This window comes from Mycetomoellerius zeteki, unplaced genomic scaffold, assembly GCF_001594055.1.
Source record: "Mycetomoellerius zeteki isolate Tzet28-1 unplaced genomic scaffold, Tzet1.0 scaffold114, whole genome shotgun sequence".
NCBI lineage: Eukaryota > Metazoa > Arthropoda > Insecta > Hymenoptera > Formicidae > Mycetomoellerius > Mycetomoellerius zeteki.
The window spans coordinates 1,737,445-1,764,361 of NW_017256062.1; the positions used below are offsets into that span (position 1 = coordinate 1,737,445).

A 26,917-nucleotide genomic window follows, 5' to 3' on the forward strand; every position below is an offset into this window, starting at 1 on the left:
ATATTTCATACTTAATTTAGGTTCCATTAATGAGTCATCAATATTAATAAATTTATTTTTCATATTCTTCTTTATTATTAAATTTTTATTTAATTTTAAATTGGACATATCCAAAAACCGATATTTGTGACATGTGTTTCAGACTAAGATTTACGAAAATAAATACTTTTTAGATATATTCATGTATTTTTAATTTCATGCAAAAGTATTACAAAGTAATATTTCTGCTTTGTAATACTTTTGCATGAAATTAAAAATACATGAATATAGTTGTTACTGCATAAAGCTTATAAAAATGTATATGAGAAAAAAATGATATAAGAAGATTTTTCAATACGAGAACATCAAGTTCTTTAAGTTCAATCTTGTCTATTCTTCATCAAAATTAAATTAATCAAAAATAATAAGTGAACAATCGACTAATATATATGAATAACATAAATAATTCGATCGAATAAAGCTTTCTTCGCTTATTCATCAAATTTAATCAGATTATATCCTCATTTTTGCAAGCTCGGAGCTTTCAGTACACCCCGTACATATTCATACATCCGCGACCGTACTCGCCGCTGCGCTGTGGAGAATCCTCGAGGTCACGGTCACAAAGCGTCTCGCAAGAGGTAAAATGCCCATCCGGTGCCAAAAATTCACATCTGTCTCCACGATCTTCGATCGCATTACGATTCGATTACATTGCGGAATGTATTTTTAGCCGACAATGCAAGTTGGAAAGGTAAAGCAAAATCGATAGATCAAAGATCAATTGCCTAATTTTGTATATATCGCGCTTTTAAAAATCAAAAGAACAGAATGATTTGGCGTAATAATCAAAGAATATATAATTTCCTGATCGTTAATCATGCGTTCCATCATACTCTTTTAAAAAAATCTACTCGTATATACAGATATCAAATTGTCTACGAAGTACATTTACAGTGTGATTTTCTGTTCAATCGATTAAATAATGTTAACGTTGGAAAATATTGATATGCAAACCGTCACTCGCGTGGCAATCATTGAAACGGACGAGATCGTATTACGCGATGTCAAGTACACGTGTAACTTCCGTGTAAGCTTCTCGCGTTTCCGTATCATGATTAGAATTATACTGCTTACGTGATATTACCAACGGCATAACGGCTTAACGAACTTACGATAGAAACTTTCTTTAGGCAGGAATATCGCTTTGGAATTCTCGAGTGACTATTATTATATGGCCTTAAACTTTTATAATTGGAGCAAGGACTAGAATTTTTCAGCATGACTATCTAACGGTCTGAAATATATGCGTCTATCTTGACGCAATAATGTGCGAAAGCCTTGCAAGTGAAACCGGACCGTTCACCAGTCGACCCGCGAAAAAGTGCATGCCACCGTGACGTAAGACGCGCGTTATTGTATCGATCGTGATTGCAGGATCGCTCGAGAAACATCGAGAAAGCGTATAACTGGGACCAAAGCAATGACAGCAATTATGCGCGCGACCTAGATTTAAAGACCATATTTCTTTTAAAATCTGATATACATGCTATAAATAAGATTATAATCTAAAAATGATTATATAGTCAAGTATAATATTGCTACAATCCAGTCCTAAAAGAATTAATTAATCGCGACTGCTACGCTGTCGATGCAATCGAACCGGTTGCATCAACATCAGCTGCCCAGTTAGTATCGACTAGCTACGAAGTCGATATTTATATTCTTATACTTTCTTTCTCCTTTCCTATATATTAGAATTGTACATTTGAATTGAAAAGAACGATTTTGCTGAAACATCTAAAATTTTGCTGGATACAGATTTTAAAATAATTTTATTAATAACTTAAACTTGATTGTTAGAATATCAAAATTTTTTGAAACATTACTCATCATTTTTTAGTTTTCATCATAACTATTTTAATGGTCTAACATAATTATGTTCTATATCCAGCAAAAGTTTATATCTTCCAGCAAAATCCTTTTTTCCATGTACTTTTTATCATTGTACATAATCGTAAGGTTGCAGAAATTTATAGAGATCGTTCAAAACATCGTCTGAGATGCTTTTTTGCGAAGTGCGATTACAAGAGAAAATGGAATGGAATGCTGCACTGAGAGAAAAGTGTTTGGTATTTCTAATTATAAATGCATCGTAAAATAATTATGGTTAAGAGCTCTATTTTTATAGTTACTGCTGTAATATTAGTAGTGATGATTACCTTTATAGTTTTATATATTGAAAAAAAATATATGCATATAGTTGGAACCGAAAACGACTGTAAATTATAACCGGAGCCAATTATATATTCTTCTTTAATATAGAAAACTATGAATACAATTCTCATTATTAACATTATAGCAGTAATAATTATAAAAACATAAAGCACCTCATTATTATTTTATCATACAATTATAGTTGCAAACACTTTTCTCTCAGTGTGTGCAAACCAAATTTTCTATTATCACGACAGTAGGAACGCATGGAGTCGCAACTACTGCGTAGAAAGACGCGTCTGGCAAAGTAGACGACCGTGCATCGTGCCTCAAGTAGGGGAAAATAAAAAAGGAGGTTCTATGCACGAGGCGAAGAAGGACTCGCACCATATGTGCGACGCGTCGCGATTCGCGATTTCCCGCTATCATGATCCTCAAAGACTATCCCGAGAGTGCATGGCATTTGCGAATCGCCACCACGCGTCTTTCCCGCTGGATTATGTTGATAGTATCATTCGCGAACATTATCGCCAACAGCGCGACAAAAAGTCGACGTCGACGTCGACGAAGACGACGGGGAGGTATGTTGTAATTAAACAAGATATCGTATTCCCGAAGATGAACAGTAGCAAAAAAATGGCGTCCGCGCATTTCGGCCCTAAGTGCTGACATTAATGTAACGTTCAATGATTTGATTATATTTTTTCGATTTTTTATTTTGATATTTTACATATTATAATGCACAACTTAAAAATAGTATTAAGGACCAATTAATATGTAAGATCAATTAACATTTAAGATTGATTAGCACTTAGAATCGATTTCTAATTGATCGTGCCACTATAATGCGCAATATAAAACACTTCGTCTAATTCCACTATGTCATCGAGCGGCGAGTGCGAAATCTGAAATTGAGAGGAAAAACAAGCGGCACTCATATACTCAAGGTGTTTGGAAAGTAATGAAAATTCGCATAGGGGCAGAATGGACTAAACTGAGAAGAAAAGTCCTCTACCATTTTACAATTTTCGCAATAAGCTAACAAGATATTAATTACTAAAAATTGTCGAAAATTGATCTTCAATAATTTTTTACTCAAATACTATCAATTTTATAGAAAAACTGAAAAAGACAAAAATTGTTCATTTTCTTCTCATAAAGCGCTAAGAATTTTTTCAGAATTTTTTATCAACTTTTTAGTACTGCATTTTCTTATTTTTACCAACATGAGAAAATACGGTATTAAAAAATTCTGAAAAAATTCTTAGCGCTTTATGAGAAGAAAATGAACAATTTTTGTCTTTTTCAGTTTTTCTATAAAATTGATAGTATTTGAGTAAAAAATTATTGAAGATCAATTTTCGACAATTTTTAGTAATTAATATCTTGTTAGCTTATTGCGAAAATTGTAAAATGGTAAAGGACTTTTCTTCTCAGTTTAATCCATTCTACCCCTACGCGAAAGATTTTTCATTACTTTCCAAACACCCTGTATATGTTGTGCATCCAGACGCAACGAAAACAAAGCGAGAGAAGATCGCTGACGAAGAGATATCGTAGACGAGACAACCCCGTAACCGCTAACATTGTGCTTGCATACCGCCGCGTGCGATCGATCATGCCAGTCTGCACAGTGTTTTCTTCAAGCTGCATTTAAGATGTGATGCAGTTTCCACATTGCGAGAAAAGCGCAAGAGAACGACCGGCCTGATGGTAGATTGCACACGCGAATTGCCAACGCAGTTTACGCAGTTCGAATCAAGAAGTTCGAAGATTCCGAGTTCAATCTTCAGGAGTTCCATTTGCAAGCAAACTGAGACCGTGTTCCAACTTCCAATTAAATAGGTGCGATTTTGCGATATATCTCAAGCATCGCGATTTTATTTTCTTGAATCGCAGTGCGACAACTTTTTAATCGCGAAATCGCGCCTGCGATTAATATTCTGTACTTTTTTAATTCTTTCAAATGATGCAAACAATTTAACTAACGCGCAATAAAAAACTGATACAATTTTTTGTTTCATAAAGGATTGTTTCTTTGAATATTCTGAATTTTATTATTTTAGAGATTTTGCAGTTGATTTTCGTCTGTGTGTGTCTTGCGTGCGGTGATCGTCATTCTGCGTCTGCGTTTGCGAACTACGTTTTGCGATTTGCGTCCTATGTAGAAGCAAAAATTTTTCAATGCTATCATTAAAAAACAAATGCTTTCATTCAAAAAACAAATTCATTTTGCTGCATTCTAAGAATTAATATTTTTTATAGAAATCAATTTACGCGTTAATAAAGTGTAAGAGCTCTGTCACTGAAAATTAATTTACGTGTTAATGAAATGTAAGCAGTATAAACGTTAAGTATAATTAATGTATTACGATTAATTAAAATATTAATATCCATAAATGTGTGAAAGTACATTAAATTTCAATACGCTTAAGTTACTACAAACTTAAATCGTTAACATGTACATTAATAGTTTTTTTCAGTTACAGAGAATTTAAATTTCATTCGCTAGTGTACGTTCAAAGTTAATGCAATTAAAGAACATTTCAATTTAAACAGTGTATTGGAACACAGCCTGAATGTAAAATCCATCGTGTATAGAATACAAATTGTAATTTCGTATAATAGTAATTGAATTGATAGAACCAATTTCTAATTAGCGGCAAATTTTCAATAAATGCTTTATTATTAGTTTTGAAGATTTAGGACCAATTTATGATTGGTAAGAAGAGTTTGAACAACTGCGCATCTAAAGGAATGTTACACCTGGTATTCTTACATCATGTAAAATATAAATTTCGTAAATTGATTAAAAATGTCTGACAAGATGAAAGCTATGTTTATACACAATGCGACGAATGTACGCCTTGAAGAATGCGGAGATGGTAGACCCTATCGACTAAACAACTTATAACTAACGGTGACTATGGCGCCGTGCTCTTGTTTTCAATGATCGCTCACGTCAGTTTTAGCTTGAATTCGCGATCCGCGTTTTCATAGATTCTCAGAAAGATTCAATTAAAAAACTGCTCTTAATCATGTGTGCGCTTAAACTCGGCGATAAAGCGTTGGACAACACGCACGATCTCTCGTTCAATTTCCCAGCAGAGGATAATAACAGTCAAACTTCTATATCATACGCTATTAATACGAATGCATCTCCTGCACCCGAACACAAGGTAAATTTTACTGCAAAATCTTTCTTTTTTGATATAATGTTTTAACATAACGCTTAAAATTTTTCTCATGTTTTACACAATACTTGTAACGCCGACTACGCTTTCATATATTATAAATACGAATTTAAAAATTAAAACGTTTTTATACCTTATTGTTGCTTACTTACTCTAAAAAATGTGGGTGGGGATTTAATACCATATGCAGTGTTTATATAATTCTTACCGTATTGGTGTTGATATAAAATAGCAACATAATGGATTTAACACCATGATTTAAAGAAGGACATTTATCCAAATATCAAAAAGACGCTTATTTTTATGAATTTCATTTGCGAAATCTATTAACTTTGGATAAACAAGATTTTGATCAATATTTCATATATTTACACGTGTAGTTACCCAGATAGCACAAAGAGTTAAAAAAAAATTCAGTGGTATGTCATCAATTCTGAATTCATTTTCAGGTGCAAAAAGAATTCTTTTTCTGAAAAGAGCGCAAAATTGATGACATATCACTGAATTCTTTTTGAACTCTTTCGAATGCTCTGTTCTATCTGGGTACATACAATGTTTAATAAAAATATAAGAAATAGCTCTGGAACAACAGTTGGCACGAAGCTTGTCTATAGCCATAACAGTTTATGGTAACCATTGAGAACTTTCATACAGTTTACCTAAAACAATACTCAACAAATTTTTTAAAAGGAACATTAATAAATCTAATCTCAATGGTTACCATAAACTGTTATTGCTAAGACAAGCTTTGTGCCAATAGTTGTTCCAGCGCTATTTGTTAATACTTTTATCAAAAATTATATGTACCCAGATAGAAAAAAGAGTTCAAAAAGAATTCAATAATATGTCATCAATTCTGAGCTCATTTTTAGATATATATAACGCTCACTAATATACGTATAAAATATTGATCAAAATTCTGGTTGAGTAAAATTAATAATTTTGCGCAAAAAGAGACGCATACAAATAGGCGTTTTCTTGACGTTGGTGTTTATATCAACATCAACATGGTGAGCATATTTGTCATCCGTAGTGTTAAATCCAAGTCCATATTTTTAAAAATACGGAATTATTTACTGTTCATAAAAAAATTATAAAGAAAAAAATCTATTCGTATTGGCAAACAGATCGTCATAGATTGTCCAATGGAATGTGAGATTTTAAACAACACTGTGAAGACTCAATCCGAAGTAGAAAAACGTGAAAATTTATACGGAAGTGAGAAAACGGAAGCAGCAAACAACGTCGATGAATACGACATTCCGACAGTTTCCTTAAATTACGATCAAATATTCAATTTGAATCACGAAAATCCGTCTTATTTTAATTCTAGTATAAACGATTGTGATGTTTCCATTTACGAATATTTTGATTGCAACGACAAGACAATTCAAGAAGAAGATTCCGAAAATAGTGAGAAAACAATTCAAAATCAGTTTTTAATGGATGATCAACATGCAAATTCTTTGAACAATTTAACAGAATTTCGAGATAGCCTCAACATTGATTCGGTGCATGAAAAAATATGTCGAACAAGAAATGGGAAAGAAAAATTCGTCGATTCAGGAATCTCTACTAATGGATTAAATATAGACGATAATAACATGATTATCCTACAAGTTGCTGAGAATTGTATTAATTCGCAGAATATTCCTGAAAAAAACAATGTCACTTGTAAAATTATTGAAGAAGACACAAAAAGTAAAGAGATGAAGCATGCACAGAATGTTACATGTATAAATATTGAAGATTCTCTTCAAGAAGAATTAGATATGAAAAACTTATCAGTTTCAGCAATAGAAACTGGTAATTATTTTATAAGTAATAACGAGAATTGCTTTATAAATGACATCGATCTCTCGAAATGTATGGAAGAGAACGCGAATATGTTAAGTATATGTACCGAAGAAGACAGTATCGAAGAAACGATTACAGAGATAAAGAAAATGGATAAAATAATCAAGAATCTTTTGTACACTAGTGACGACGAGCATTACGATTCGACGGAGGAACGAATGATAGAAGACTTATCTGCGAAAATGGAAGACGATCGCGATGACGTAATGAAGAAAATTATCGAAAGTTGTTGTCATGCCGCAGATTTTCAGCAACGTTCAACGATCTGCGAAATCTTGAATGCAGATCCCATACAATCGAGTAGCGAATGTGTAATTAAGGAATTTCGAGAGAACGAATTTTTCCCACGTCGTCGCATCGTTTCTGAGACTACCATAGCGAAAGAAGATATATTAAGGACTATCGAGGAAGCAGAGAAAATATTAACTGACAGTCCATGTTGGGAAAAGTCAGAAACAATTGTTAATCAGACAACTGAAAATTACGACAAAAACAATTCGTCGGAAAAATCTACGGAAGAAGTAAGAGATGATAAAAAGCATGAAAGAGTAAATGAAATAATAAATAAAAAAGAAATCGATTTTATTGAGACTAAAGATAACGAGATAAATTCATCAAATACGATTGAAAAGATTGCAGTCTCGGCGTCTAACATTACTGAAAGTAATTTACAAAAATTAGCTGAAATTACATGTCCAGATCGTCCTAGATCACGCATCGAGATTCGGGAAACTTTGGAAAAGATAATAGAAGAAAAGAAGAAAATAGAAAATAGGAAGAATGAATCGCTAGAGACACTATCGAAGAAATTCGAGGAAATTGACAAACTCGTTGCTGATCATAATTATACTTTTCTCGGATCTGATAATGATTCTTATGAATTAAAAACTCCAGAGAATGTTGCCATTGATTCTGACAGTCTCGACGAATTTCAGATTCAGATTGATCCAGAAAATTTCGAAGTTCCTTTAACGAAGTCCGAAATAGCTGAAAAACTGAAAATCGAGGAATTAGAAAAAGAGCTAGAGGATGAGATAAAAGAGCACAAGAAACTTATGGATGAATATCAGAAAATTATTACTACGGATTTAGAGAAAATTCAATTGACTTTGGAGTCAGAATCAATGCAAGCTTACAACGGCGCGGATATCGATAAAGAAATAAAAAATGAATCTAAAGACGATGAAAAAATAAATGAGGAATTTTTAAATGAAATATTAGAAATGACAGATGATACAACGGTGGCTAAAATCGATTCGGAATCTGACGATTTTTTCATGGAAGAATGGAAGGAACCAGAAAGGACGTACATTAAAGGAAAAGTCTATGACTTTGACAAAAAAAAGCATGGTGTTAGGTAAGCTCTCGAAATAATAATTTAACTTAATAATAATTAACAATTATTTATAAAATATTAATACTTAATCATTTAACTTAACAATAATAAATAATTTAATAACAAATAATTATTATTAGACATTAATAGTTAATAGTTTAACTTAATAATAATAATTAGTAATTAAAAAGATATTAATCGTTAATATTTTAGATAATAACTATCACCAATTTAATAATGGATAATAATTTTAGGATGACAGAAGAACTCATCAGGAAGCACTGCAAGGAGCATAAGTTGTATCAAACCCCATATTTGAACGACGTTCTGTATTTGCATTACAAAGGCATGCACGATACTCGATCGATCACGTTAATCATATTAATATATGTATCAACGAAAAATTTACATTTTTTAGGATTTTCCTTCATTGAGAACCTTGAGAAATACACGGGTCTAAAGTGTTTATGGCTAGAGAGCAATGGTATATACGAGATTGCCAATTTAGAAAATCAGAGCGAACTTAAGAGCTTATATCTGCACCACAACCTTATCAGCAAAATCGAGAATCTCGACTGCCTGCCGAAGCTCGACACCCTGAATCTCTCGCACAACACGATACGGAGGATCGAGAATCTCGGTGACTCGAGTCGTGAAGCGAGTATTATCCCAGATGACCTTGACCTTGACGTGCCTCTGCTTTTCAGACGGCCTCAAGTTCCTGAACAACTTGAACCTGTCGCACAACTATCTACGAGAAACCGCTGACATCGAGCATCTCCGTCTGCTGCACACGCTCTCGATCTTGGATATCTCTCACAACAGGATCGACACCTGCGACGTCGTTGACGTAAGTCGATAACTACGCACGGTGCATGCAATACGCACAACCGGAATATATTTCCGAAATGACAGGTGATGTTACGGCGAAAACGCGATTGGAATATATTTACGTATTAAATAATGTTTGATTGCAAGCTGATATTATCTTAACCATTAACTTCAAAAATTCTACTGCAGCTATATTAATTAACCCTTTATTCAAGTGGTTTTTTTTATAACGTAATTATTCGTGTGGGGTATATTTCTCACATCTCAATATTACATCTTTACTTCAATTTTCATTTCATTGATAATTTACAATAAAATAAAAATTGATAATATATCATCTAGATAAGGATAAATATAAATTTTTTAAAATAGGGTTACAGCAAGGTAATTTGAATAGCGGGGAAATTTGGATAATAGTAAGCGTTTGCAAGAATTTCAAAAAAATTTGCCATATTTTATATTTGGGGTTAGTAGCAAAGGAGATATTGTAGTCTATATATTCATGTAGGTTTGAAAATTTATCTGTGTATCTGGAAGAGAGAGTTTGTATTAAGTTTTATATTAAGCAAGGTAGGTAGATAATTTCGGTTGTTACTGCAGTTTATAAGAATATATCCTGCTTTCTTAAGCTTTTATGAAATCTACGTAGAGAGTATGCAAACAGGGCCAAATTATGGATGAGTTCAAGTATTTTAATACAAAATTTGATTTTTGTGGTAATTTTAATTCATTTTCAACGTTATTCAAATTACCCTTTAAGATATCCAAATTGTCCCTCAAAATTGAGTTTCATTAAAATTATAGGGGGAAATCGGATAATGGCATTACGCTTCAAGATTTAAAGATTAATTTTTTATACTTTGGGTAAATATTCTTTAAACATGTGAGTTTCCTGCTACATATTCAAAGTAACAATAAAATTATTATTTTTCGAGAAATTGTTTAAAATGTTTGAAATTATTCAAATTACCCCGCTATATCCTATTGTGAAATAATTTATGCACTAATATAATAACGTGTATAAATAGCATTCAGACAATTAGCGAATTTATAAAAGGGGTTTTGGATATCCTATATTAGTAATGAAGAGTTTATTGTATTATGAATTAAAAGCTTAATGATTTTTACCTATTTTTTTCAGAGCTAGATTAAAAATATGAATCTGCACATTAAAAAAATGCTTTGCATATATTAATACAAAACATCTCTATGATATGTATAATCTCGTCGAGGTGTTTCATTTGCCGCAAGTGCGAGCAAAAGTTGAACTGTTTAGATTTTGGGAGACATGAAGTCGCTGCGCGTTGTAACGTTGAGTGGCAACCCAGTGCTCAAACAGATAAAGATGTATCGCAAGACGATGATCCTTAAATGCAAAAATCTTCAGTATCTAGACGATAGACCGGTGTTCCCACGCGATCGTGCCTGCGCCGAGGCCTGGTAAATTTATCAGCAAGAACACGACCTGTGAGAAAGTAATATCTCGTTAGTCTTAAAATATCTCTGAATCCACACACAGGATGCATGGCGGTGTCGACGAGGAGGTGGCCGAGAGGAATCGGTGGTTCCAAGCGGAGCAGAAGAAAATCAACGACAGTGTTATGGGTGAGTTAAAAGATTCGTTACTCGAAGCGGACCTCGAAATGGTCACCCCTTTGATTCCTCTCACCTGTTCTGTTCCTCTGGTCTCGGTTTTTGTTTACCTGTCGAACGTCGTGTCCGCCCTCGAAAGCCCTGATAAACAAAAGGAAGCTGTGCAAACCGGTCGAGACGTCCGAAAAGGAGGCGACGGATAAGAAGAAGAAGGAGAAGGAGGAGGAGGACGAGGAGGAGGACGAAGAAGTCACGACGAAATCAAGCGCGCGCACCGCGACAAGGAGCAGCGGACTGGTAAGAACTAGTTTCGTCAAGGTCTGGTACAGAATTCGTGCTTTGAATAATATCATCACCATCGGTCCCGTCGGCTATTTGATCATTCACCACGTAAAACCCGTACACCTCCCGATCTCCTGCCATCCATGATACCGGCTACGATGAACGCGCTAAAGCTCGACCTGGAGAAGAAGAAAAAATCGGAGGAGCGATCCTTCCTCGGTTCTTATAACTCTCCATTGTCATCGTCATCGTCGTCATCGTCATCATCGTCGGAAGACGAACAGCTCGCAAGCGACGAAGAAAACGAGCGCTCACGGCAAAAAGGAGGCAAGAAAAGTGACGGAAGGAGGCCAATGGCGGAGCAAGAGAAAAAAGTTTCCGATGAAAACAACGGGGAGCTTCTGCTACCCTGGAAAGTCAAGGTATCCAATTCTTATCTTCTTGTAACAAATCGAATTCTTTAACAAGGAATGTATAAAGAATTGTGTTCATCTATTCCTCATGGCTAGATTCGAGAAGAGATCCGACCGCTAACGCTGATCGAAGAAATATCAGAATCTAAACATGATATTGCTGGTGATACGGAAAGAAAATGGCACGAAGATCAAGTTTTTAATAACTATGAAAGCATACACGATTCGCTCAGTGATGGTATCGTCAATAGGAAGACTACCTCTCATAAGAAAGAAGTATTGAAACTGCAATTAGAAAAAGAAAAGACAGCAGATCTACAAGAATCAATCAGTAACAATAATAAAGCTAACGGTGAGCAGGTTACATCGTTTCCTTACAACACAACTCAAAATATCACCAAGTTTATATGTATTTAATGAGCTAAAATGATTAAAAATTTAAAATAAAATAATATTTTCTTCAAACTTCAATGATACAGTTTTATTAACAAGAAATTATGTACATGTAATCATAGAAAAATGTCTACATTACTTATCTATAATTATTTTTATCTTGATTAAATTTATCTTGTTTATTCTTATCTCAAATAAATTTTTACATCATCTATAATTATTCTTAATTATCTTTAGGCAATTAAAATTGTTTTTTACAGCTCGTAAAAGCGAAAGAACGTTTACCTGTTCAGTATCTTGTGACACATCGGATCTAAAACAGATGTTAGAAGAAGACCATAAACCTAATGCAGTCATCAACGAGAAAGATGATATTTCGAGTAAAAATATCAGGAGCTATCAGAAAAAAAGCAGAGATTATTCGTTCGGTTCTAAACTTAGCAGCATCCGAGAAGAAATGAAAGAATTCTGCGACAGTATGGATAGGTTTGTTGACGAAAACAAGATAGTGTTCAAGAATGGCGAGGTGGAGGGATTCTGGGGCGAGAGAAAGATGGTGGACCAAAATTTACAAACTGATTTTGTTGATGATAGCAAAATCCAAGAAACCAAGACCAAGGTTTACGCGAGCGAAGAAGATAAACTACGATGGTGGAGTACCAAGGAAAGAAAACTGAAGATCAAGGAGATCTTAAAGAAGCGAGAGGGCGAAATAAAGAAAAACAAAGAGGAGGCAGCAGATACCAAAAGAGATGAAAAATCCGATCGCTGTTCATCGGAAGATAAAAAGCAGCTGACCGATGCTACAAGTAACTTTCAGGATGTCCACGATTTGATGACACTAAAGATTTGTCCGTCAAGTGTCCTTCCGGATTCAATAGAAACTTATTCCGTGAAAAACACGGAAAATTATGAAAGCGAGCAATCTATAAGTATACAGCAAGAAAAATCGCACGGAATATTCCACAGTCTTTTTACTGAATTAAGAAATCGGGATATTCGGGACTGCATACACAAACCGAAAGTTTCAACTGAATTAATGGTTATAGAGGAAAAATTGGATAACGAAAAATTAGCCATTGATACAGAGAAGAAAAATATCTGTACTCTCATCAATACGAAGGATCTTGTTAATTCTAATAAACAGTATTCGGAATGTGAAAATAGTGCAGAGAAGAATAATTCTGTAAAAATCGAGATTTTGGAAGATAAAATTAACAATCTTTCATTCGAATCTCCGGAAAAGAAGAAAAATATCGATGAATCCGACGACGATTCCTTTAAGACGGCAATATCCGTTCAAGAAGACTCGCAAATTTTGGAAAACAGTTATGAATCACCAAAAGTTTTAAAATTGACTAATAAGGAAAATAATTTTGACAAAATTATCGATTCAATTAAAAATGAAAATATCGACCATTTGATAGACAATAATTGGAAGGAAGTAATTTCAAATAAAGATAATAATGACGCGATTTACGAAAATAAGAAAATCAATGACGAATTAGAAAAATCTTCTGATAAAACGGAGATATCAAAGAGCGAGCGAGAATTTTCAACTGAAACAGAACAATCTAATTCTCAAATGGATTCACTCGTTCGAACGATAGATAGTTTATCCCTAGAAAGAGCAAGTCGCTCTTCAAGACTGACAGGTAAAAGAACTCGCGAAGCGGAGGATGTCGAGGTAAGCTACAAGAAATCTTTTCTCATGGAGGAAATGAATCTCGGAAGGAAACTGGAGGAACGCAAATCTCGTAGCCAAATCTCTGAGAGATGCAGACAGCATCTGATACAAGAAACGAAGAAATTCGCGAAGAAAGTGTCGCCGTTGATCGACAAATGTATAACGCATCTAATAAAAGACGCAGAAAATGCAGACGAGAAATCGCAATGCTATAAATATAATCGGAGAAATCTTAAAGAATACTTGCCATCTGGTTGTATTTCAAAAATGGATCTTAATAAGCCCGCGGGCGATTTTGGAGAACGAAGTAATTGCCATAATAAATATGACGATAAATCTAATGATGTGACAAATACGTATTCTGAAAGACAAGAATTGATGACAGAACAAACGATCAATTCGCAATTCGCTGTGTCAGCTCATCATTCTGGTAAGATTGGTATCTGGAGACACAATAGTATCTCGGCGCTAAGCCAAGCGCAGTGATATTAATATACACGGAAAAAATAGTTTCGCTGAAATATTTAAAAATTTAGCTAAACGTATTTACAAATTTGAAAATAACTTTATTGAACTATCAAAATAATTATGTAGCCCAAGCTGATTGATAAAATATCAAAACTTTTTGCAGCATTGTTCATCGTGCCTTCTTAATTTCTTACATAATTATCTTAATGGTCCAACAAAATTATTTCCAGATCTGTATCTACCTAAATTTTTAGCAGAAACGTTTTTTCGTGTAAGAAAGAATATAATTAAAAATTATTTAGAAATACATTATTTGTTCTAGATATCCAATCACTTGCCAATTTTTTTCGACAATCCCAAAACTCTGAATCGCAGTCACCAGCAGTAAATATCAATGTACCACTTTATGAAGAATTTTGCGATCATCTGCATAAATTAGAGAACAGCAAGAAATTGTTGATTAAGCCAGATTTCACAATGGATAATAAAAAATCAGAAGAAATATTATCTGATAATAAATTACAGACAACTGAATGTTCGGTAAAAGAATCAGTTAAACCGTTGATCGAAGTAATTTCTGAATGTTCTACGACGTCTAAAAATTCTGAACAAATCTCATCAGAGCAAAAAGAAATTAAACAATCACATGGTTCGCAAACTACTTCCTGTTGCAAACAAAAAGATGTTAGTATAATATATAATATTATAATATACAAGGTGTTCGGCAACAGAAAGAGACAAAATAATAAAGGATTCTAGATGATAAGAAGGTTGAAGAATAATAAAATTGTGAATTCGGCTTCGTTTTTTATATAGTCATAAGTGTTTAAATATTCATGTGAAAAGTATCTAAATCACATGAATTTTAGACATAAGTATAATAAAAAAAACAAAACCTCCATCAAAATTTTGTTATTCTCGTTTTAGTAATTTTGAATGTTTAAATATTCACGTAGAAGTGCCTAATAATACGAATGTTTAAACATTTGTAATTATAAAACGGAGCCGAATTCACAATTTTATGATTCCTTATTTCCATCTTATATCATACAGAATTTTTAAATTTTAACCTGTTGCTGAATACCTTACATGTATAGAAAATTAATATGTTACGTAATATAAAAATTATTACATATATAAAATTATTTTTGTGCTTTTGGTTCATAAAAAGTTTTGGTTACAATTGATTAAAATGATATTATTAATTTATACATTACCTTCAGGTTGTCCCCAGAAAGTCCGAAGAGGAAACTGAGACTTCTGATGATTTTGAAAAGCATATTAATCAAGAAAGCGCAGTTAATTTAAAAGAAGGAATAAAAGTCGAAACGTTTACAACATCGTATACAATAGGAAATGCAGAATACAAGGAAGAGTGCGTATTACCAAACGAAGAGCGTAAAACCATCACAACAAATATGAAAAAGAGTATAGAAATGCAAATTGCACAGGAGAATTAAAATGAATCGATATTTTACTACTTATTATTCTTAAATAAATAATCGCAATTAATGTACATAACGCACATTAATCGAAGAGAAACTGTAAGATTAGAATAAACTTTACTTTCGAGGGAGCAAGTTTTCACGCGATTGGAAACTTTGTTATAAGTGATATAATGTTCGTTAGTTTAAGTTTAGAAAATGTTCAATATTTCTCTTGTGCTCTTCTGTTTGAAATAAATGTGTTACTTTCATAAGACTCATTTTAAATGCGGAAACTTGGAAACTTTATCGAAAGAAACGACAGGTGGTGAAACAGGTCGACCTTCTACTACGTACACTTTATTTTTGTGTCCACACTCACATCAATTATATAATAATAATAATAATAATAATAATGACGATGGCGGTGATGTCGATGAACCGTAATTAATAATAGTAATAATAATTAATCCGTAATTATGTGCAATGATAACCAGTCGCACGTAAAAGAAATGGTAATCTCTGTCACGTTTAAATATATTATATCTTTACCGTCACCTCTCTCTCCAACAGCCTATGGCTTTCAGACGGATCCTAGATGGATCTCAGATCACTCATTCCCGCAGAAGCTATCACCTTGACACTTGGCAAGAAGCTCTTGATATTATAATATATTTATATAGAGTGATACCGCGTGTAACGAAACTGTCTCCCTTCGCCATCCGACTTTTTTCATCTTTATCACTTCCCGTCTTCGCGCACTCCATTTTCTTTTATTTATGCAGAGGATCTATATCCCTTTCTCTCAAACAAACGTAAGGATTACATACCCGCTAGGATCGTTTATAGGTTTATAAATATGCACGTATATGTTATATCACCTCGCTCCTCCGCACAGGCACGCAAAAATCAAATTTGGTATTTCGTTTCTGTTTTTCTTTCTCCTTTCTCTGCATCTTTGTTCTTTTCTTCTCGCATTCATCTTTATATAGTTACTTGTGTTCTCGTGCGCTTCTTTCCTTTCTCGCTCGCATCCTCGTTTGCTCCCTATAATTGTAAGTTATTCTCCGGAACGTGTCAAGTGTCGACCAAGAGCGGATCAACGTTCGAGAATGAGGGAATCCGGGAAATGATGATCCAGGACTAGATTTCTTTTGTGCGAATGTGTGATCCTTGTCATCTCTCTCGCCATCCATTGATCAGCGCTTCATCGACACCTGCACGTCTCTTTGGATTTATCTCCTCGTACTATATCGTATTGTTATCGCGATCATATTTATTGTTGTTATCCATCGAGGTTAATGGTTATTTGATGTGTTGCAGTCCTTACACCTTACGACTTATGGTTTACGTTACAGAGAGTATCTTACATGCTAAGTTTCTTTTTCCAAAAATTAGGAAGTCCGCCATTCTTTTTTTGTTCTTTCTTTTGTCCCTTGTTGTAGGGTTGTCGTCAACTTCATCGTCAAATACGTTTAGTTTCGTCGATACCTATCAAAATTGAACGGTGCCTTTGTGAGGAAAAGATGCTTCTTATTATCCGCTTTGTTTCTCAAGAGAGAATATGAAAGAAGCAATTGTCCTCGACACTATAGCAGACTTAACGCCGGTTACCCTAATTTGCAATCACGAAGTAAAAGCAACGAAACTTTTGTCACATCTATCGCATTTCCTCTCTCTTTTTTTTATTTTGCAACTTGGTTTTTATTACAAGAGATTGTTTAATTACTTTGACACCGAAAAACCGCGTCAGTCTTTTACTCTGATACAATAAAAATAAATCCTCTGTCGCCGTTTCTTCCATCATACTTTTTTCATACTTGTTCCCGGTTCGGACGAAGCTTCGTCGTAACTTAATTAAAAGCGATGCATTTTTATATCGTAAAAGAGCGCGATTTATATGTGTTTTCGCGGATAAATTCTGACAAACTTTGTACTTTAATAATTATTTTATAAGTAAGATTGTGTGATTGTAACGTCGCGTCGCGAAAAACTGGGGATAGAAAAAATAGCGAGTAAAGTAATAGTAATTTTACATAAAAAAAATACGCAAACGAAATTTTTAGTCCAAAGATATGTCTGAATATCATTGACGAATGACATTATCTATCTTGTTAAAATATATTTTTGTTTTATCTTAAATAGGATTATATCGTTACGATATTTAGTTATGAGTTAAGAAGCGTGAAACAGTTAAAACGCACAAAAATATACAAGTTCACCAATTCCCCGCTTTTCTCCTTCATGATTGCAGATCGAATGCACCAGACTTTCGTAACACTAGATTTACAATAAAATCACGTAAAAATCGTTAGACGATTCAAGGCGTGTCTAAAGAAAACTTTACAAAATCATAACGTCTCATGTTCATTTCTACTCATGTAGATTAACGTTAATCTCAGTTAACATTTAACTCACTTTTCATTTTCTTCTACTTCTAAGAATTAAAAAAAAGACTGAAGAGTAAATTAAAATTAACCTCAATTAACATTTAACTCACTTTTCATTTTTTTCTACTTCTAAAAATTAAAAAAAAGACTGAAGAGTAAATTAAACTAATTATAAGATTAAAATTAATCTACATTGATAGAAATGGGCCTCAATGATGAAGTTCATAAAAATGCCGTTCTCTCATTAGAATTTCGAATTGTCATTAGAATCGCGCGTATGTTAATGAGAAACGTTGTTGAAGGAATCGAGTTTACGTTATCGTATTAATACATGAAGTAACAAAAAGCTCGTGTCTCTCAAATTCGCAATTCACTTAGAAGGATTCGCACTTCCGTTTGCACATCCTCTTAGGTATATTTACGTATGTATCTGCATTTAAAAAAATTCGCTGATATAACTATAACGACTTAGGACGACATTGAAATTGAAGGGTATTATCGAACACTATGCAAACGTGGCCCTCGTGCACTCCTTGTCTTCTTGACATGGGCTTGCGATAATGTTTCTCTGGGCATATTAATTAAATGCAACGACAACTTCTGCTTTTTAGAAAAGGCAGCTTTGTAACAGTTATAACATTCTTTTATATATAATTAATTCTTAGTGGATCTAAATAGATCAATCATATTAAAGAATTTTACAACAAAACTGCTTTTTCTGCAGAACGCAGTCATTAACAATCTTTGTAATCTTTATAACAAAACGCAAATATAACAACTGAATCTTTAATTGATATTTATTTATTCGCGACGATTTCGCAGGAAATTTTCTCGCGGGTTCCACTTGTTGTAGACGTGAAATATAGAATATTATGAAAACGCAGTTATACCGTTGCATCCGTGATTTTAAATTGCACAGAGAAAAACGCTCAAGAGAGAGGACCGAGCGGTTCTCACGTAATCGTTCACGCACATGCAACTCACGCAGTTTTGCAAAATGAAATATTTAATCGAACACCTTGATGAACCCGGCGCGATTTTTATTTCGTGTCATTTTAAAAGCCGCGACGGGAGAAACAGATGCACTCACGCTCTGAGATGATTCCTAACGATTCTTAATTATACGCAAATCTGTATCCTTTTAATCGTGTTCATCGAATAGACGGACTATATCGCTCGGTTTTCTACGCAATTAGTGATCTATCTGATAACGAATGAACGCGGATAGATGACTATATGCTCGAAAGAATCATATCTAGGCGGTTTCTCTCGCGTGAGAATCTCTCGCGCTTCATTATTGCGGAATGTTATCGGATCATATTATTCTGATAAATTTTCTGATGAAAGTTTAAGTAAATAAACGCGATATCAAAAGCCAACATAGTTTATTACAGCATAAAACTGTAAAACTGCAACTGTATGTGTGTGTGTGTGTGCGTGTGCGTGCGTGCGTGTGAGTGTGTGTGTGTGTGTGTGTGTAAAAAGATATATCTTTATTTTATTTTCTATCTGAACGATCATCCAATGACCAATCAAGTGGGCAGAAATAATTGTGCTCGAAAGAATTTTTTTTATTTCTGCAAGACTATTTCTCGAATAGGCTTCTCTACTGCAGAATATTATTGGACGTTACATTATGACAAAAGTTCAAATAAAGATGTAATATCGAAAAGTAACACAATTCTCTCATTACAACAGAAATAATGTAATCGATATAGGATAAAGAAAAAAATTTTGAAATTCATTCCTGATTCAAATATAATGATATCGCTATAACTCGACGAAATTCGTCTTTCCACGTATTCTCTTAACCGATCCCTTCCGAAACAATTCTTTCTATTATGCGAGTGAAGCTGAAAACACAAATGAAAAGCACAGACAATTAGGAACACGAAATAACAAATTTCAACCTATCAGAAACCATACATACTAAAATGGACTTTCTGATAGGCTGAAATCTCTTATTCCGTTCTTGCCTGTGCTTTTCATTGTGTTTCCAGCTTTATGATGAATTCTGCGAGAGAGACATCCACGTGCTATGCCCAGCACGCATTCCTTACAGAAATTTAATCACTAGAAGATAGTGATTAATTACTTATTTTGAGTAATTAAAAGCACTGTTATTCAATACTTTTAATACTTAAAATAAGCAAGCATTTTTAGTATTAAATTGGATTTCTGTAATGTCCAAAATCAGGAATAAGACATGTCTTAATGACATCTTTAAGAAGTTTTACATGCCGATTTTGGACATGCGTGCTCTCTGGTAACAATGTTACAATATACACTGCCAGTACTAAAAATCTAAAGTGCACGTTACATATATTAGATTTTTAATATGGATAGTGTATATTGGAACACGACCTGTATCATAAGAAACAAGAGCGACTTATTTATCAACGAAGGAAATCGAATATTCACGTGCCTCGTGGAAATGTCCTCTGCGGCGAAGTGACTATAGGCGAATGACCTAGGCTAACCGTCAATAGTGATTAATTATCATTACTTATATATATTTATATATATATATATACGTATATATATTTTTTTATATATAAAAAAGTGATGAAATCTTTGTAACTATCTACCATTTAACGGTAAAGACGTGTCTTGCTTTTCAATTTTCAGTTGCTGAGTGAATGTACATTTCCCTTCCAAATAATGTTCACTCGATCTTCATCGATGCACTTTTCACTCCACGTCTTAGTTGTTTTACACGGCCACGTCCTCTTGCGCATTTTCTTTTTTAAACTTTAACAGTGGCTTTCGCGTCATTTAGTGTATGTTTTATGTATAATACACGCATTATATCTCATAATTTATTCTTTTTTTTCTTGCATAACTTGAAAGAGGCAGTATTCCCGACGGCTTCTCGTCGTCCATCGTAAAACAAGTCACGAAAGTGTCGTCGGCACATTTTTCACGTTTCTTCCCTTTCTTTCCTCCTTTCCCTCTTTTTTTTTTAACTATTTTACATGTACGCGTATACACTAGTGACGATTATTCTAATAATTGAAATAGGACCCAACGCGCCATAATCTTGTAGATCTCGTCTTAGCAGGGCGCTTAACGACATTAACAAATACGTAACGAAAGAAAATAACATACGCAAAGGAAACGTCGGGGTAATAAAACCATAAAAAACACGCGAATGTATCACTTACGGAGGGAGGAAACAGAAAGCGAAGAAGCGGTAAAAAAATAACGGAAATGCCACGTTTGATTCTTTTTTCAAATATTTTTATTCTCTTTATATCATTAAAAGCACGAAAAAGAGAGAAAAACAAAAGGTTGATTTTATCAGAGCTGTTTTTTATGCCGTTACTTTTCCTCCTGCGTCGCAATTATTCTATCGTATGTGTCACATTTTCAAAAAAGAAAAATAAATAGATAAAGTTCCGCAATCGTATTCGCGCGAACAGCAAGAAGCTAAAAAAATTATTTCCGCTTACAGTTTTACCTGCTGGTCCTTCATTTTTCACGCGAATGCCATTAATGACTAGAGGCTTAATAACTTGTCAATTTTGCGTTAATCGCTGGTAGGATTTCTTTTCATATTTGTACCAAAAATAAGAAACCATATCGTTCCAGGCTTCAAAGTACAAAAAGGAAAAAATCACCTCTTGAGAAAGCCATGGAATCGCGAAATGCAAAAAGCACAGATCTCTTTTCATTAGTCTGCTCACTAAAGTTTCCTATTCCTTCGTAATTCTCTGCTCTAAGATTATTCCTTCTTTTATTTCGAAGTTATGTTGGAAGTACCGAAAAGGGGATGCATTATCCACATTTCTTGCATTTTTAACGTAACGCCTGATAATTTATATCGAACTTTGGAAGAATTCTTAATAATACAAAGAATCGAAGGAACAAGGATCTCCTCTTTCGAGACGGAGAAAGATCTTTCGCCCGTTTGATATCTAACAAGTATAAAGCATTATGTAAGCAAGATTAGTTATTTATATATACGTGTAAAAAAAGAACCGATTTTGCGAAATTCGAATATGTTCGAGGTTTGCAATACCTCTCCAAAATCGTCGGAGACTGGTGCTAGCTATGTATAGCCAGACAAATTACTTTTTTTTGGTTCCACTAGGAAAAGATGTTTCGATAGTCGCTTTCCGGAATCCACGCATTTTTCTCTAAATTCTCTCAATTTTGACAACCGACGCATCTCATCATAATTTTTATCGTGATACACAACAACTTTTTTCGTATATACAAATTATATATTTTATTTGTAATTAAAACAAAGATTCATGGAATTCCTATCGAATTAAAATATTCGTTTATATACCATAAATGAAAAGTAAAGCGCATCACGCAATTAATTACATATATGTATATGTGTATGGAGTGAATGTACAAAATTCTTAAAAAAAAGAAAATAAAAAAGACGCTGTCGGAACGTGGTTGCCGGAAGGCGATTGGACCATGTAATCCTGCAATATTAAGAAAAACCATCGATCTTATGTACTTATATATTAAATATTAATAATTATAAATTACGATCACCGTTAATATTAATAGTATAATCATTATCATTAATATTATTATTTTAATTTTAAATGCATACACAGTTTCAACATTTATTTTTGACAAAAAAGGACAGACAGGAGTGAAACAAAGGAAAAAAGGTAACAGCGCGGAAAAAGAGGGATATAGACAGGAGATGAAAGTTATAAAAAAAAGCTATCGAAAAAATACAATTACGTACTTACATGTTTACAAAAAAAAGCCGTGATAAACAAAATGTGAATAAGAACGAAGTATTAAAAAGGTAATAATAAGGAAAAGAAAATTTCGCGGCCTTTTCTATTAACCTGGGATTCTTTGGGTCCTATTTCAAAGGTACTTTTAGCACGACTCTTTCGATCGAGAGCACGTGCCTGCCTCGTGCACGAGGATTTATTGGCGTTTAATCGACAGTGGGGAAGAGATACCGCCGAGACAATAGTCAGGGATTAATTCTTCTCCTTCTCGCCGTTGCCGTAATTAGAGATAATTGGACAAAGGGCGGGGAGAGGAGGTTAAGGTATGGACACTATGAACTAAACGATTACACATTACATTAAACGAACTCGACACTTCATGCTGGCCCGTATTTTCGTATTTCAATCATAACGCAGTCGCGATGCAAACAAATGAAACTCTCTCTCTCTCTCTCTCCCCCTCCCTCCCCCCTCTCTCTCGAACTTTAGTATATTGCTCCTCTCGCATTCTTCCATGAACGTCAACGTCCCGATGAATCGAATATTTATCAAAGGAGCAACTATGTTCCAGTTCTATGTTCAGCACTCATTTTATTTATCCGCGCGTTTTTTTATTTTATTTTTTTTTATTGACATTTGGCCGCGCGTCTCTGGCTCTCATTTTCACGCTCTCACAGCTCTCTCTCTCTCTCTCTCTCTCTCTCTCTCAATCTCTTTTACAAAGTGTTTAGTCGCTCTCATACTCGCAAAAAATGTAGCAGAACGGCTTATGGCAGAAATCTATACAAAATAAATAACGATACATTTAATCAATCGAGAGGGTTGTGGTGCTGGTAATAGTAATAATAGTAATAATTGTAGTGGTGCAAAGTCGGCGTATTTTATCATGATAAGAAAAATGATCATCTCATTTCATGCTTCTCTCTCTCTCTCTCTCTTTTCCTCTCTCTCTTCCGTTTGACGGTGCTCATGAACGAGGGCAAAGCTCGCGTGACGAGTTATGTGTGACTTGGATGTGTCTCGAGGCTGCTGGATCCGCACCGCTCCTCCGTTTTCGCGTGCAAGTGTACGGCATTCGCGTTGTGAATCTCCATCGATACACATGTGCGTTCAATGTGCGCCGTATAAACTCGAACGCAACATTACTAGGATTATGAGCTTGACTGTGCTTGTCTCTCATCTCCGAGTCGCGACGCATTATTACGATTACATGTCGTATCATGCTCGATAAAATCTTATTTTGCGCATGGGAAAAGTAATTCGTAGCTAATCGCCGGTGCAAATATTAACAGCGTTTCCTCGGCAGTGAACGCTTGAACCTTGGTTCGAGATGGAAATCTCTCGACGATCGTCGGCGCGAGATTGTCGTCCGTCCTTCGAACTTCGGAATCCTCGATTGGGAGTGCCTCCGTGGGAAAAGAACTATCAAGTTGTGAACTAGCACGTGCATCTCGAAGGTTCGCGAAGAAAGTCCTTGAAAAAGGGAAGGATAAAAAGAAAGTCTGCGCCCAATGCCGCAGAGTTGTTAACTGTCGACCTTGTTGTTGGCGCTTGTTCTTCGTTTTTACGCCTCATCCTTCGCCGCGCGCTCTTTTTCTGCAATGTATCTTGGTATTTGATCTAACTCGAGAATTCTTAGAAGCGTTGATATTCGTGGTCCTTGTCGCCGACTTTACTGCGTCGCCAGGTCAAGTCAACTACGATGCGCTTGCCGTGGGAATCTTTTTTACCACCATAACCCAAAACGTTCTTGAAATCACCGCCATTGCTGTTGTCGCTGTTATCATGGGTCTTCATACGCTCGTAATTGTTATTGTTGCTGTTACTACTGCCGTTGCTGCTGCTACTGCTACTAATCCGGTATCCAAAGTTTCTGATCAGCGTCAACTCCGGTGAACCTGGCGAATTGTTTGCCAGTGTCGTGGCTGCTGGCACGCCGACTTGCTCGGTGGTCAGATGGTGGTACTTGATTCTTATGCTGTAAATTGGTTGACTGTAGTTGGTTCTTTGAAGGAACGTCCTTGGGACAGCCCCAAGTTAGTTCCAAATGCGTAGGAACGAATCCCAGGAGCCCGTCGCCACCGCCATTCCGTCTTCCGTCACGCCGAGACAAGACACGCGATTGTCATGCCCAGCGAGAATTCCTAGAAAATACAATTATGGGAAATATTCTTTAATACAATAGTAAGAATAATTTTTATCTTTTACTCCAATAATTAAAATCATTGATAATAACAAATTCGAAAGAAAATGTCGAGAGAAGGGCCTCGAATAAAATCTCTCTTCTCTCTTACGATACTAAAACGCCCGTAAAGTATCGTCAACCTACCAGCTCGCTCCGTCTTCATAGAATCCCAAACGTTGCAATTGAAATCATCATAGCCCGCCAGCAATAATCTACCGCTCCTGCTGAAAGCTACGCTGGTAATACCACAAATGATATTGTCGTGACTATACATCGCGAGCTCCTGATCCGCCCTAATGTCGAAAAGTCTGCAGGTCGCGTCGTCTGAGCCCGTCGCGAAAGCGTATCCATTCGGGAAGAACTGTGAATATATCAAACTGTCAAGTTAATCCTTAACCTATCTCGAAAACGTATTAGTATTACCGTTATGAAAAGGTAATTCTTTATTTTTTTTCCTTAACATAATATCTCACCGTGACGGCATTTATGTCACTCTCATGACCCGGGAAGGTCTGCTTACAGGAGCCTTCACGAATGTCCCATAACTTCGCGCTGGCGTCGCACGCACCGGACACGAAGGTGCGTGTATCCGGCGCCAACGACAGAGACATCACATCGCCAGTATGCCCGATGAACGAAGTACATTGCTGACCAGTTTCGATGTCCCATAAAGCACTGAATCAGAACAATTCAGCATTCTAATTCACGTAATTTTCAAAAGTTTTCATCGGGATCAACGACGGAAGGGATTGGGAAATAGATAGAGAAAAAAAGAAATAAAATTTTTTATCGTTTTCAATTATATATAATATATTTTTATTACGTTTTTAGTTTTGTTAAATGCAATAGTTTGTATTTCACAAAACGTATTAAAAAATACAACTGTATTCATATTTCAATTTTTTATTTACTTTTAAATTAAAAAATACAAGAGACAAATAAATAAGAAATATACAATTTTATCTTTATTTTATATATTAAATTTTTCATGTATTTTATATAGTTATATACTTTTTATTTTATCTTGCAAAAGTTTAGAAACTAAAGTTTTAAAATATAAAGAACATAGGATTTTTCTGTCATAGCAATTTTTAGTCATCCATCATAAATCTCGTAAGTAATACTTACCAAGACATATCACCGGAACTGGTAACGATTTGGTTGTCGTCGTAAAATCGACAGCAGGATAAATACCCAGTATGACCCGGAAGTTCTCTGCTCACTCGAACATTCCCTTCCCTAGTTTTAAGACTATAGATGGAACAGATATTGTCCAATCCGCCGCATGCCACGTAACTACCCGAGGGCGCGTACGCACAAGTCATTACCCATGATGACCGTAATGGGATTGCGTGAACCTTATTGGTAGTGTAACTATCCCAAACGATTAGTTTGCCATCTTGCGATGCAGAGACTAGATTCCTGTGCACGAGAAACAAAATATACGCCGATGAACTCAATAAAAAAAAATTTCCTTTATTTTAATGATTTTGCATAACCATCATTTTGAAGTATCGTAAAATATGAAATAAAGATTTATTTGTATCTCTAACATTATAAATCTAAGTGTGTAAAAAGTGACTACAATACACATATTTAGTGTGTATTAGTGTGTAAAAATGATACTATACTACATGTTTAAATGTGTAAATCCATATTTGTATACAAATAGTGTGTTATTTTTACACGAAAAACTAATCACACACATATGTATGTACATTGTACATCTTTTTACATTGAAAATTTGCAGTATATATATGGAGCATTTTCTGTCGAATTGAACATTCCCTCTGTCCAAAATTTAGTTCAACCAAAAAAATTGTTTTGAGCTCAAATTATTGGTACACATGTCTATTTTCTTTAGCACTCTGGTCTTTTTAGAAATTCAATATGGTGGGCCTAATATGACGGCTGTAGATTACGAAGTATTACTGATTGGGAACGCTTGAATCATCACTC

The 26,917-nt window shown here is 34.6% G+C and overlaps 2 protein-coding genes across 5 annotated transcripts in view; one reads left to right on the forward strand and one right to left on the reverse strand.

The window, feature by feature from the left end:
* Positions 1 to 5,139: 5,139 nt before the first annotated feature.
* On the forward strand, positions 5,140 to 15,710 carry LOC108728998 (defective transmitter release). 3 transcript variants are annotated; one of them, XM_018457906.1, is made up of 13 exons: positions 5,140 to 5,375; positions 6,518 to 8,604; positions 8,838 to 8,929; positions 9,002 to 9,223; positions 9,291 to 9,433; positions 10,691 to 10,854; positions 10,934 to 11,019; positions 11,147 to 11,304; positions 11,463 to 11,711; positions 11,799 to 12,054; positions 12,356 to 14,212; positions 14,573 to 14,934; positions 15,474 to 15,710. In XM_018457906.1, exons 1-13 carry the CDS (start codon positions 5,235 to 5,237, stop codon positions 15,708 to 15,710), a joined length of 6,054 nt encoding a protein of 2,017 aa, XP_018313408.1. In that variant the 5' UTR covers positions 5,140 to 5,234. The 3 variants fall into 3 exon arrangements, with proteins under 3 accessions (XP_018313408.1, XP_018313391.1, XP_018313400.1); XM_018457889.1 differs by lacking the exon at positions 5,140 to 5,375 and having other exon boundaries at positions 6,522 to 6,977; positions 7,011 to 8,604; XM_018457898.1 differs by lacking the exon at positions 5,140 to 5,375 and having other exon boundaries at positions 7,119 to 7,196; positions 7,372 to 8,604.
* Positions 15,711 to 22,710: 7,000 nt separating this feature from the next.
* Positions 22,711 to 26,917, reverse strand: part of Gbeta13F (guanine nucleotide-binding protein subunit beta-1) — a 31,156-nt gene continuing 26,949 nt past the window's right edge. For both annotated transcript variants that reach the window (XM_018457866.1, XM_018457875.1), the window contains exons 4-7: positions 26,087 to 26,380; positions 25,432 to 25,633; positions 25,103 to 25,319; positions 22,711 to 24,917 (exon numbers count right to left, since the gene is read on the reverse strand). In XM_018457866.1, coding sequence (XP_018313368.1) covers positions 24,811 to 24,917; positions 25,103 to 25,319; positions 25,432 to 25,633; positions 26,087 to 26,380 — 820 coding nt within the window. In that variant the 3' untranslated portion in view covers positions 22,711 to 24,810. The remainder of the gene's footprint in view (positions 24,918 to 25,102; positions 25,320 to 25,431; positions 25,634 to 26,086; positions 26,381 to 26,917) is intronic.

Excerpts from the sequence above, each read along its gene's own strand:
- LOC108728998 (XM_018457906.1), top strand. The coding sequence starts at position 5,235 with ATGTGTGCGCTTAAACTCGGCGATAAAGCGTTGGACAACACGCACGAT. Across the intron at positions 9,434-10,690 it reads ACACCTGCGACGTCGTTGAC|ATTTTGGGAGACATGAAGTC; the intron begins GTAAGTCGATAA and ends TGAACTGTTTAG. Across the intron at positions 10,855-10,933 it reads CGTGCCTGCGCCGAGGCCTG|GATGCATGGCGGTGTCGACG; the intron begins GTAAATTTATCA and ends ATCCACACACAG.